The following is a 12,686-nucleotide window of genomic DNA, read 5'->3' as shown; positions in this document are numbered from 1 at the left end:
GCAAACATTAGGGAGGAATCAGAAGTCTTGCTGTGGCAAGAGGGGAAAAAAAAAAAAAAAAAAAACTACTAGACAATTGGCAGGCAGCCCCCCCCCAGCCAGCAGCACCTGGAGTTTGGAGAATGGTCCTTGAATCCAAATGTTTCAGGGCCTATGTCCCAGGTTGGGAAACCATATTTAGAACTCCTTGCCTCCAGATTCAACAACAAACTAGACAGGTTTTCCCCAGGGAAAGCAATCCTCTGGTAGAAAGTTGATGCTCTGTGGGAGGTGTACAACCTTATCTACACTTTCACCTCTGAAACTCCTCTCACGGAGGAAGATGAGCTCGATTGCTCACGCAGATGATTTTACAGGCGGTCCCTAGTTAGACATCCGACTTATAAACTGAGGGAAAAAAACAGGAAGTGAGAGGAAATCTATACCTAAGGGAAATTAACTCCTGTAAGGGTTTTTATGGCAAAAAGGTGTTTTCACAACAACCCAAAATTTTCAAAATCTACTTACTGTGACGGAAAGTGAGATGAATTCTTGTGAACAGCGGCACAGACGGCAAAACAAATATTAAAGGGGTGTTAACCCTTCCATAAGCTATCCAAAAAAACGTTTTGGCTGGAGCTACACTACCTGTTCTGATTTGCAAGCAAATTCAACTTAACAAACCTACAGATACACTATCTTGTTTGTAACCCAGGGACTGCCTGTACTGGCCAGTGAAAGTATATTCGGTCATGTGCGCTTGATCAGCTGAATAAAGAGAGTGGGTAATTGCAACTCTTTCACAATGAGTTCATGTGGAGGGGTACATTTGTGGCACAGAGACATTTAAAGTGTTCTTGGATAAGCTGACTGTGGATGTCTGCCAGCTTGTGACGGGCTAGAAGTAACTCTGTGAAAAGCAAAGACCGAAGGAGAGCAGCATCATCTAAGTGCAGCATTAAGACTTTTTTTTTTTTTCTTTCCATAAGACAATTGAGAACTCACAAGATGTATGAGATGTCAGCACATGTGGGATTAATAATGTGGTTCATCCGCTCGTGGAAAAGACTATCTTTTAAGTGGTGAAGAGGCAGCTGATGGGTCCAGGGACGTCGGTGGTTTCCAGCGCTTCTCAGGACGGCTCAGACAGTGGTGTATGTCACTTCCGAGTGGAGGAGAGAGCGTGTTCGGAGCATGCATGCTTCTTCATCAGGCTCATTCTGATGAAGGAGCACGCATGCTCCGAACGCACGCTCCTCCCGCACTCTCTCTCTCTCTCTCTCCAACCAGAAGTGTTGTAAACGCTGTCTGTGAGCCGTCCTGAGTATCTGGAAGCGCTGGACCCATCAGCTGCCTCTTTACGAGTGAAAAGATGGTCTTTCCCATGAGCTGATGAACCACATTATTGATCCCACATGTGCTGACATCTTGTACATCTTGTGAGTTATCAATTGTCTTTTATGGAAAAAAATATCTTAATGCTGCACTTAGATGGCGCTGCTCTCCTTCTGTCTACTGGCCAGTAACTCCTCCTGATCCAGCAATTTTCTTTCCTACATAGACTGACACAGGGAAGTCCTAATTTTGAGTCCATGCAAGGTTCCCATTTTAACTGAAGTCTGATGAAAGGAGTTTTTTTCTGACCACAAAAAAAATCCCAGCACACTTGCCAGCTAGCCTGCAAAAAAAATGTACCCTGTCTAACAATTCACATTAAAAACAGACTTTAGTTGCACATGCTTGCAAATATATGTGAAGCTGCACTGCCTTGCCAAAGCTCTTCTGTATAGTGTGGTCCTAAGCTATTTTTGTGTCTCTAAGTTGGCACATGCTGTACATAGTGGATAAATTGTGTTTGCCTGAAGGGAGCCCACTCAAGTGCACAATGACACATTGGAAGCCCAGCAACAGCCCAATAGCAGCTAAACTCGTCCATGGTGTGCTCACACCAGATTGTATGAACAAGCTATACAAAAATGGCAACCACTTCAATTTTATAACTAATAATAATAATAAGGCCCCTCCCATGTCCATCTTCTCTCATGCTAGTTAATTGCGGTTGTTGCAATTTTTGTGCAATTTTTCTGATCTCCAAAATGCATTAGCTATTTTTTAGTGCAAACTGAATGAATGAATTTGAGCTTGTATCCCCTGGTCTGGGTCTCCTTCCATTGGTGCATGGGCTTTCCCAGATAGACTGGCTCTCTTATTTCAATGACTGGTTTATTATCTCTAGCTTTAATGACATGTCTGTTGAGAGGTTTTGAGAGACATGGGCCTCTCTAATCCCGTAAATCTACCGCTGTTGAAAGCAAGATCTACCTGCTGCTAGATCTACCATCGCACATGGAAGGGATATATCGTACAGTGCCTTTGGAAATATTTAATGGGACAATCGTGACCTTTTCGGGCTTGGATCAACATTTGGCCCTGCATACAATTAAGGGGCAAATCTCGGCCATTGTCATGTTATTCTAAAGATGGCTAACCTCCAATGCTTTGGTTAAGACTTTTGTATAGTGCACCTCATGTGGCTCTTACTTGGCAACCATGTGTGACTGGACATGGAATCTGTTGCAAAGAATGCCTTCTGAACCTATTGGCAATATTCCCTTTCCAACTTAAAGTGGAGGTTCACCCTATAAATTTTTTTTAACACTGCATCCAGCACCGTGCTGCATATAAAATGTCACTGACCTTTATTTTTTTCCCCCCGTAGATATCGTTTAGCCGTGGAATTCACCGCGGCTTCCGGGTAGGGAATCCCGCGGGAGTGGGCGTTCCTATTGACATGCCAATCAATTGGCATGCTAAACGACGGCGCACACAGCGCGTCACGACTTCCCGAAGGAAGGTCGGCTCGGCTCTATTCGGCGCCGAATAGAGCCGAGCCGACCCGAGCTTCTTTCGGGAAGTCGTGACGCGCTGTGTGCCCCGTCGTTTAGCATGCCAATTGATTGGCATGTCAATAGGAACGCCCACTCCCGCGGGATTCCCTACCCGGAAGCCGCGGTGAATTCCACGGCTAAACGATATCTACGGGGGGAAAAAAATAAAGGTCAGTGACATTTTATATGCAGCACGGTGCTGGATGCAGTGTTAAATTTTTGTTTTATAGGGTGAACCTCCACTTTAACTCAAAAGTTGGCTTTCTTTGTCACACTACCTTTTGTGAGATGTATCTGAGCTGGCAGCTTTGCCTTTTATAAGAAACCCTTTCTGGACTTGCACAAAGAAGATATGGTGGCTGCCAGGCCCTGGACCTCCTGCTAACTAACCATAAAACTCTTGGGTTTGTGTTTGAGCACCCTTTTAAAGTCCCTCCTTTTGCTGGTTATGTGGTTCCATTAGTCTAACTGGAATGTGATGCTCATTGTATCGGGTTTTGTCCTCCATTTCCTGTTCTTCCTCATTAAGGTAGTTTCATTTTTTCAGTTAATTTCTTCTCCATCAAGCTCCAGCACTTCAGAAATATTTATTTTCACTGTATGGATGCAGTTGATGCTGTGCGCGTTTATTTTGCAGCCACTTCTACCAATAAAAAGCTGACTCTTTCATCCCTCTGGCCTCTCATTCCACCATTTTGTTGTGGCTCAGACAGATCATTATTTAAGTGTGTGGTCTTACAGTGTATCTAAACCCAAAAACTTTAGCTGTGATGGCTGCCTTCATTTTCTTTTTTTTTAAGGCTTTTTTTCCCCCCTTTATCTGTTCTTCTTTTTTTATTTTATCTGTTGATTCAGTCCATAACACAGTTACTGTGACCACCACTAGATCCCTCATTTTCATTTACATCTCCCCTTGCTTCTTCTGGGTGCTGGCTTTCAGTTGTTTTGATTGGCCATGCGCGTGACTCCCTCCCACACATGCACACAGGAGTTATCCTTTCTTGGACACAGGCATGGTGCCAAGAGTGTACACTGAGCGGTACATGTGCAGTTCAGTGTACATTCAATAGTAGACTGCAAAGAGACATTTTTTTTATAATACTGAATTTATGTATATGCAGCAGTTTGCGCAGCACTTTACAAAAACCAGAAGACCTAGCACATCTCTTCTTAGCTCCACGTTTACAAATAAAAGCTGTTGATGTTAAATGGTTTGTCTCAACCCTCTGACTGTTGCTTTTTCTGGACTACTTGATCCGTTAAAGCAGTGGTTCTCAACCTGGGGGTCGGGACCCCCTTGGGGGTCAAATGACAATTTGCCAGGGGTCACCAAATCCTGGGCTGTTCCTGAAGCCTGCAGCACTCTCAGCCTTTTCACAGCCATCCAGCAGGGCTGTCCCTGGAGCCTGTGACCGCCCAGCTGGGCTGCTCCTGAAGCCCTTTCCTGCCCATTCAGTTCACAGCATGGCTGTGGGGCAGAGACTAGAGGTCAGCTGACTGGTGAGAAATGTGAAGTGGGAAGGGCTGGAGGAGACCCTATCTCCTGATTTCGGCATAGGTGTCACTGCTGCGAGACACCACAGAGCTGGCGACACATTGAGTAATACTACCTGTGATTAGAGTTGCCATTTAAAGTCCCCACGACAGTTCTCAGATCAGCAGAAGATCTTGATCAAGAGCACCTAAGCTGACTGATCAGAAATCCCCGCCAGCACTCCCCCCCAAGGAGTAAGAGAAGGAAAAAAAGTAGACAATACATGGAAGAGAGAGGAAAAGAGGGAGAGGAACAAAGAAAAAAGGGAGAGAAAGAATAAGAGAAAGAACAGGAAAGATGACTAGAGAGAGGGATGGGGGGACAAGAAATTAAGATAGAGAGACATCCTAAAATGTACCAGAAGGGGTTTTAATACTGTACGAGTGTAAGGGACTTAGGGATCCCTAAATGTCCGTGGGCTAAGGGCGCAAATTACTTGTCTGGCCTTAGGTGCTGAAAACCCATGCTACAAAAATTCTACTGTTAGGGGTCCCCACAACTTGGGAAATTTTATCAAAGGGTCACGGCACTAGAAAGGTTGAGAACCACTGCGTTAAAGGAAGTTGGCGAATAAGACTTAAAGCAGAGCTAAAGGCACCATTACAAAACTTACAAGTGGGCAGGCTATTTATTGCAGTTTCCCCTTTGCAATAAAATATAACTACCAAAATATACCTGTCTGCTTGCATCCTCGGTGGCTTGTAAACTGATCTGTGCATGGTCCCAGTGTGCCGGTATAACTGACTGGCCAGGCAAGATTTCCAAAGAACAGTATCCAGAAGCAATTAAAGAGGAAGTAAACCCTGATGAGGTTTACGTCCTCTGTCTCCCTGCAAGGGTAAAGCATACTGGGCTACTATGCATCGCATAGTAGCCCATTATGTGACACTTGCAGTAGCATTCCGCAATGTCGCCGTATTCCTCCATGGCAGTGAACATCCATTCTTCACCCCTCTTCTTCCTGGGGCCACGAACTCTGGCTCTGTGACTGGCCAGAGTCGTGTGACTTCACGGGAGCCGCCTTTTACCAGCATGACCCCCGGCTTGAAAGGGCACAGTGTGCCCTTTCAAGACGGCGCATGCGCAGAAGAAGGTGTCGCTCGGGGAAATTGCAAATTGGAGATATTCCAAGCACCTACAGGTAAGCCTTAATCTAGGCTTACCTTTAGGTGTAACTTCTCCCCGAGGGTTTACAACCACTTTAAGAAGATGTTGGACCACTGGAGAAGAGATTGTGTCTTTTAGTACTGCTTTAATTTCATGATCAGCAAGTAATAAAATCATTATGGAGGACTTGGAAAAACAAATTTTCTATGGTAGTGCATTGATAGACTGCGTCATAAAGCAAATTTTTTATTTTGCCCATATTTCAACTTTTAAGGCTCAGGTTTCGCCCTCATATGTTAAAGTTCACTTTACTTAATCTGAGCGTCTTTCAGCATCAAGCAGCGTTTTTTTTACCTCTTCTGATGCCAGTTTTGGGCATAAGGGCTTTCAGACAATTCTTTCAGCTGCAAGCTGTCGCCAGTTATCTTATTTTGTTATGCGGACCTGTGTTTTGTTACTGTTGCTTACCTCACAGTTGGACTGCTTTTGGAGATATCTCAGTTGTCTGACACCTATGTTCCTTGATGAACAATACAGAAAATAGGATTTTTCTTATGTAAAATCAATTTTTGGGGTTCTTTAATGGAAATGGTCCCACTCTGTTTTTGTGATCTTGCTTCCTTTGCTGTTTTTGTACAGACAGACTGCTGGGTATGGGAGGGGTTATACCAGACTGGTCACTGTTTTTTATGTCCAAATCCACCTGCAGGCAACAGTTAACCCAAATGTCTGAATCTTGCACCCCCTTAAGAACTCAAAGAAACCCATTTTTATGGTAAGTGCAAACATTTTTTTTTTTTTTTTTTTTTGCCATTCGGGGGTTTATCTATAAAAAAGTCTGTCTAGTGACTATATTGCTGTATTCTCCTTATTGAGGTATTTCAGGAACATAGTGCATTATAACCACTAGATAAGACGATGGTTCTAGAACAAAAACGCATTAGTCATATTACAGGTAATTGTTACAGGTGTGCAAATTCTTAAGACATTTGCACAGCAATTTTTTATTTATTTTTTGATTAGACCCCTAAGTGTTCAGGTACTAAATTTGCAGCAGCTTATAATTTACATATTTTTGCTTTTCTTTATTAGCAACTGAACCATCCAAATGTCATTAAATATTACGCTTCCTTCATTGAGGACAATGAGCTGAATATAGTCCTGGAACTGGCAGATGCTGGGGACCTATCTAGGATGATAAAGGTATGTGGGCAGTGAATTTACCTAAATGGGAAAGGCTCTTTCACATACATAGTGACTGTTTTCAGATGGATGGTTTTTGCAGGTATTTTGCTGTACCAAGTGCTTGGAATTAATGTTTATTATTTAACCACTTTAATACAGGGCACTTTCACCCCCTTCCTGCACAGTCCAATTTTCAGCTTTCAGCACTGTCGCATTTGAATAGAGCTTTCTTTTGGTGGTATTTGACCATCACTTGCTTTTTTTTTTTTTTTTTTTTTTATGCTGCAAATGGAAAAAAGATGAGAATTAAAGACCATTTTTTTTTTTTGGTTGTTACAAAACTTTGTAAATTAGTAAGTTTTCTCCTTCACCGATGGGCACTCATGGGCAGCACTGGTGGGCTCAACTGGTGGTCTCCAGTGGGCATCCTCGATGAGTCTGCACTGATAATCAATGCGCTGATTATCAGCACAAACCCTCTGTCAGGAGAGCACCTGATCGGCTCTCCTCTACTCGCATCTGTCATTACAAGTAAAGGAAAAGCCGATTAAGGGCTCTTCCTGTTTACACTGTGATCAGCTGTGATTGGACACTGCTGAAGACATGGTAAAGAGCCTACGTCATAGGCTCTTTACCTAGATCGGAGATGCATTGTGTCAGACTGTGACACCACACCACCGTTCGCCCCCGTGGCTGATCTTGCCGGACATCTTATGACGTCCCGTTAGGATAATATAACCACTTTCCGGCTGTCATTTTGCTATATGGGGGGTGTGAAGTGGTTAAATTGAGCATTAGGCCCATTTCACAAAGCTAGGATATAGGGCCAAAACAACTAACCGATTTATGAAAATAGTTGTCAACTATTTTCATCGATAAATCAGCCAGCCGATTAGTTGGCCTGCATACTGAATGCGTTATTTGTTTACATACCAGGAAATACAGTGCAGCACACAGTACCGCCATCCATACATGTCAGTAAGTGCCTGAGAACTTATGCGAGGAGCAATGCCTCATGGGACATATTGTCCTGGGCAGGAAATGAGTAATTCTAAAGTCAGAAGTTTTCTTTTACCTTGCTATAGGGGTGCTCTATACTATAGTTTGCAGCTTGCATTCGGGTCATCTAAAAGCAGGAGTTGCCAGAAGCGTCGGTGGAGGAACTGGGCTACTCTGTGTAAAACCATTAGAGCAGGTAAGTATAACATGTTTGTTTAAAAAAAAAAAAATGTAACCAGTTGCAGACCGGAAGATTTGGCAGATTAATGATTAGGCCATTTTCTTTATCATACACCACGGGACACAGAGCCAGTCATTACATAATGGGTTAAGGGTCACCAGCGGTGATTGGACACTGGCACAACCAATCGAAGACCATTCCCCTCCATATAACCCCTCCCATCAGGGAAGTACCTCTGTTTTTTTCGCCAGTGTCTAAGGTGTTGGACACGATTAGGATGTGCTAAAGGAAGCTCTGTCAAAGAAACCCTTAGGGGGTAAAACAGCTACACTTTCAGGTCCATCCAAGACGCCATTAATGTTAGGCCAAAACTGGATGGTATCCGGGCCCTGGACGAGGTGTCATCTCTGTCTCTCTTCAGAGGACACGACTCTAGGGTCCATCACTTTCGCTATTACACTAAAAGTCCTGGCAGAGTCTTTTACAAGGCCCAGGGAAGAGGCCTCCTTTAAGTAGGAACATATATCCCTGAAGTTTGGCACGCATACCCCGCCTTGATGGGGGAAGATTGGTTCTGCTTGGCAGAAAACCTGCGGCGGGGACAAGGTAAGCCAGGAAACAGTCCTAAGTTTTAAACTTAAAGGGGTTGTAAAGGAAACATTTTTTTCCCTAAATAACTTCCTTTACCTTTGTGCAGTCCTCCTTCACTTACCTCATCCTTCGATTTTGCTTTTAAATGTCCTTATTTCTTCTGAGAAATGCTCACTTCCCGTTCTTCTGTCTGTAACTACACACCGTAATGTGAGGCTTTCTTCCTGGTGTGGAGAAAGCCTCTTGAGGGGGGAGGGAGCGAGCAGGAGTGTCAGGACGCCCACTAACGCACAGCCCCTTTCTCTATCTGCAAGGTAGAGAGTGTCCTGACTTGCCTGCTCGCCCCCTCCCCCTTCAAGAGGCTTTCTCCACACCAGGGAGAAAGCCTTGCATTACGGTGTGTAGTTAGACAGAAGAACAGGAAGTGAGCATTTCTCAGAAGAAATAAAGAAAATGTAAAAGCAAAATCAAAGGATGAGGTGAGTGAAGGAGGACTGCACTAAGATAAAAAAAAAAAAAAGCTTTTTTGGGAAAACATTTTTTTCCTTTACAACCCCTTTAACCCTCTGGGCGGTATTCCCGAGTCTGACTCAGGGTTAAATTTTTGTGCTGCGATCGGTAACCCCGAGTCAGACTCAGGCTCGCCTCGCAGCATTCACAGGCAGTGTTTACTTACCCTGTCCCTGGATACTGCGACGCTGACGCGCTGTGTGAGTGCGTGGTGTCCTAGCTCGATTCACAGTGCCTGTGTGCCGCCGATCTTCGTTCCCTGCGACGTTAGACGCACAGGGGCGGAAAACGGCGCCAAATTCAAAAAAGTAAACAAACACATTACATACAGTATACTGTAATCTTATAGATTACAGTAGTGTATATAAACAAATACACCCCCCCCCTTGTCCCTAGTGGTCTGCCCAGTGTCCTACATGTTCTTTTGTATAATAAAAACGGTTCTTTCTCCCTGCAAACTGTAGATTGTCCATAGCAACCAAAAGTGTCCCTTTATGTCAAAAATGGTTTTAGAGCAGCTAGAAAACAGCGATAATAAATTACAATCACTTGCAGAATTGAGCGATCGCGATTTGTGTGGAAATTCGTCATAAAAAAATAAAAGTAATGACAGCGACAATTCTGCAACTGAGCAAATTTCAGTGATTTTGATTTGATTACATTATTAAATTTTTTTTATTAGAATTATAATATTTGTTATAATTATTTATTATATTATAATTAAAAAAAAATGTCATACCCGGGATGCCTACTAGACTCTTGTTTGGTCAGATTTAAGTGAGTTATTCCTAAGAATTACAGGCCTACAGTATAAATTGCCAAATTTCCTTGCAAATAATGGTACCGCTTTCAGCACCTAAAATCTGAAATAATCATACCGCCAGGGAGGTTAAAGCGGAGTTCCAACCACAATTAGCATTTTTTAAATGCATGTCCTTTCATCCTGCGTTTTTATAATATAAATCCGGTCACTTACTATTTTACAATCTGCGGCCGATCCACATATTCAAAAAAAATAGTTTATAAAACTATGTCTACACCGTTGTCATTTTGCTTATGGGCATTGTGAAGCCAACAAGCACTTACTTCCTGGAAGTCTTGGATGGGGAGTGATAATTGGACAGCGCACTGCATCCTGGGAAATTATGAGACACATTTCCCAGGAGCATTAGAGGGAGATATCAGAATCCTAGGTGGTTTCAAAGGCAGATTTTGTGGGACCGCATAGCAACAGGCATTTCCAGATGAGTAAAAAAAATATATACAGGCATACCCCACTTTTAAGTACACAATGGGGTTTATTTTCTAAAGCTGGAAAGTGCAAAATCAAGCTCATTTCTGCATAGAAACCAATGAGCTTCTAACCCCAGCTTGTTCAATTAAGCTTTGGTAATAAAACCTGGAAGCTCATTGGTTTTTATGCAGAAGTGAGCCTAATTTTGCGCTTTCCAGCTTTAGTAAATAAACCCCATTGTGTACTTAAAAGTGGGGTATGCCTGTATATATTTTTTTTTTTACTTTTTTAGGTCTGAGCACAATAATGAGAATTTTTTTTTGGGATGGAAACTCCACTTTAAGGACCTTTCCTATTTAGAGTAGGTGTCTTTTTTCTGGCTGCCACTGGGGGGAGTAAAGAGCGGAGTTCCACTCACCATGCTCCAGAGCAGTGTCAGTTCCTTCGGACAGCACACTCCTTCCGCTGCAGAAGCTCTGCCATGAACGGCTGCCTTCCTCCTCCTCTCAGGCAGGTATCAGGGGGATCTTCCTCATGTTCTGAGTACCGCCATTACCCCTAGGTCGTGCGCACGGGGGCACGCTTTATGCTATCAGCAATGCGAGGAGGGGGGCGGGCCTGTGAGCGTCCACGGGCAGGCGCAAGGTTCAGAGGGCAAACACAGGCAGGAAGTAAGTGGTAAGAAAAGCTTCACATGCCTGGAGCTTTCCTTGAAGGAACACAGCAGCGTAAGATCTCCATATGGTTGGCTGAGCACTCCCAAGATAAGACACCTACTCTTGAAACTGCGTGTTATTAGTTGCATACTTGTATGTAGATTGCTAAACTAGCACAGTAGTATATTCATTTGTTGGTACCTTGGCTTTGCTTGGTAATATGTCTTCCCAAAGAAGAAATTCTGGGACTAAAATCAAAAAATCATTGCCGCCTAAGACAGGGGGCTCTAGCTGTGCCTGCTCGGTACCTTCCTCTCCTGTCATTTCTGATGCACCTGTACAGGATGAGCCATTACCTCTATCTGGAGTAGCAGCCTCTCCTGTGGTGCCTGTGCCTGCATATGTCACTGAGGACTCTCTGGCGACGGCCCCTGGACAACTTAGAAGGAAGTTCTTCATCCTATAGAGGATACGTTTACAAAGAAGTGTAGTCTGCCTGATGTGGATGCAGCCATTTCTTGTGTAAATAAAAGCCTAACTTCCCTGGTGGACAATGCCCAGGTATTTAAAGATCTTTCTGAGAAGAAGTTGGAAACTTTATTAAGGTCTTCCTTTCTCCAGGAGGGCGCAGTAATCCAACCTGCTGTGGCGGCGGTTGGTATGTGTCAGGCCTTAAGGACCAGGTGAAACAAGATGAAAGATCTGCTTTCGGAGCAGATAAAATTTTGGGAGAATATGCCTAGGGCCTTATGTTTCACAGTGGATGCCATTAGAAATTCTATCCAACAGGCATCTCGCCTTGTGCTCCAGCTGGTGCATATGCGCAGGATTCTTTGGCTAACGCATTGGTCAGCAGAAGCCCCATGCAAAATACTTTTGGCCAGTTTTCCCTTCCATGGAGACCACCTCTTCGGTTCTCTTTCCCAAGGCGTCTTTCAGGACAGCACCTTGAGAGATAGTGACTCCACCCACAACCACAGAACACACCTTCTTCCTCCAGATCTTTAAAGGGAGGTACCTCCCTAGCATACCTCAGTTTTTGTATTTCCTCCAGCTGGAGGGAACATCTTCAGTGAGGGGAGTCAGTACCTCTCAGGATCAACTGTGGGTATGGAGTTGGGTGTATAGGATTGTACTGTGTTTTTTTTATTTTTTGTGGTTGAACTGGATGTGTCTTTTTTCAACCTAACTATGTAACTATGTTCCTGAAAGAAGGGCTTCCCTCTTACTTTTTTTTCCTCCGTACGAGACTGTCGGTCCTCCCGGCAGACCCGATGGTAACGGTGGTGTCCGGGCTCCTCTTCCTCCCTCAGTGCTTGGGGAGAGCTGAAAGGCTTGCTGACCTAGCGGCGATCACGCGCGTCGCCGCCATTTTGGCGTGGCCAGAAGAGGTCTCCGAGTCAGCGCAGCGTCATTTCCGGCACGACCACAGGGGGGAAGAGACAGGACCGAGGCTGGGGCCTACTTCCGTTTCCGGTCCAGTGCAGAGGCACTAAGGGAAGGTTGGGGAAGTCTGGGGTGTTCAGTCGGCCCAGGGTCGGTGGACTCCGGAGGAATGCTACCTGCCGATCAATGTCCTGGACCTTCGGGCAATCTGGCGTTGCCTCTCCTTGTGGTCTCAGAGGCTACAGGGGCGCCCAGTCAGGATCCAGTCGGACAACGCCACGGTGGTGGCGTATGTCAACCATCAAGGAGGAACAAGAAGCTCGGCTGCAGCGTCGGAGGTCACTCAGATCCTGAGGTGGGCAGAAAGGAGCTTACCGGCCCTGTCGGCCATATACATTCCAGGCGTGGAAAACTGGCAGGCAGACTACTTGAGTCG

The 12,686-nt window shown here is 44.5% G+C and overlaps 1 protein-coding gene across 3 annotated transcripts in view; it reads left to right on the top strand.

The window, feature by feature from the left end:
• Positions 1-12,686, top strand: part of NEK7 (NIMA related kinase 7) — a 225,962-nt gene that overhangs the window by 97,269 nt on the left and 116,007 nt on the right. For 2 of the 3 annotated variants that reach the window (XM_040359873.1, XM_040359874.1), the window contains one exon: positions 6,601-6,711. The exons of the other annotated variant lie outside the window; for it this stretch is intronic. In XM_040359873.1, the coding sequence (XP_040215807.1) occupies positions 6,601-6,711 (111 nt within the window). The remainder of the gene's footprint in view (positions 1-6,600; positions 6,712-12,686) is intronic. 3 annotated transcript variants of the gene reach the window in all.

The sequence above is a fragment of the Rana temporaria genome, chromosome 7 (genome assembly GCF_905171775.1).
Source record: "Rana temporaria chromosome 7, aRanTem1.1, whole genome shotgun sequence".
Lineage (NCBI taxonomy): Eukaryota > Metazoa > Chordata > Amphibia > Anura > Ranidae > Rana > Rana temporaria.
The sequence above is the reverse complement of the archived record's forward strand: the minus strand, read 5'-3'. Positions and strand labels throughout refer to the sequence as shown.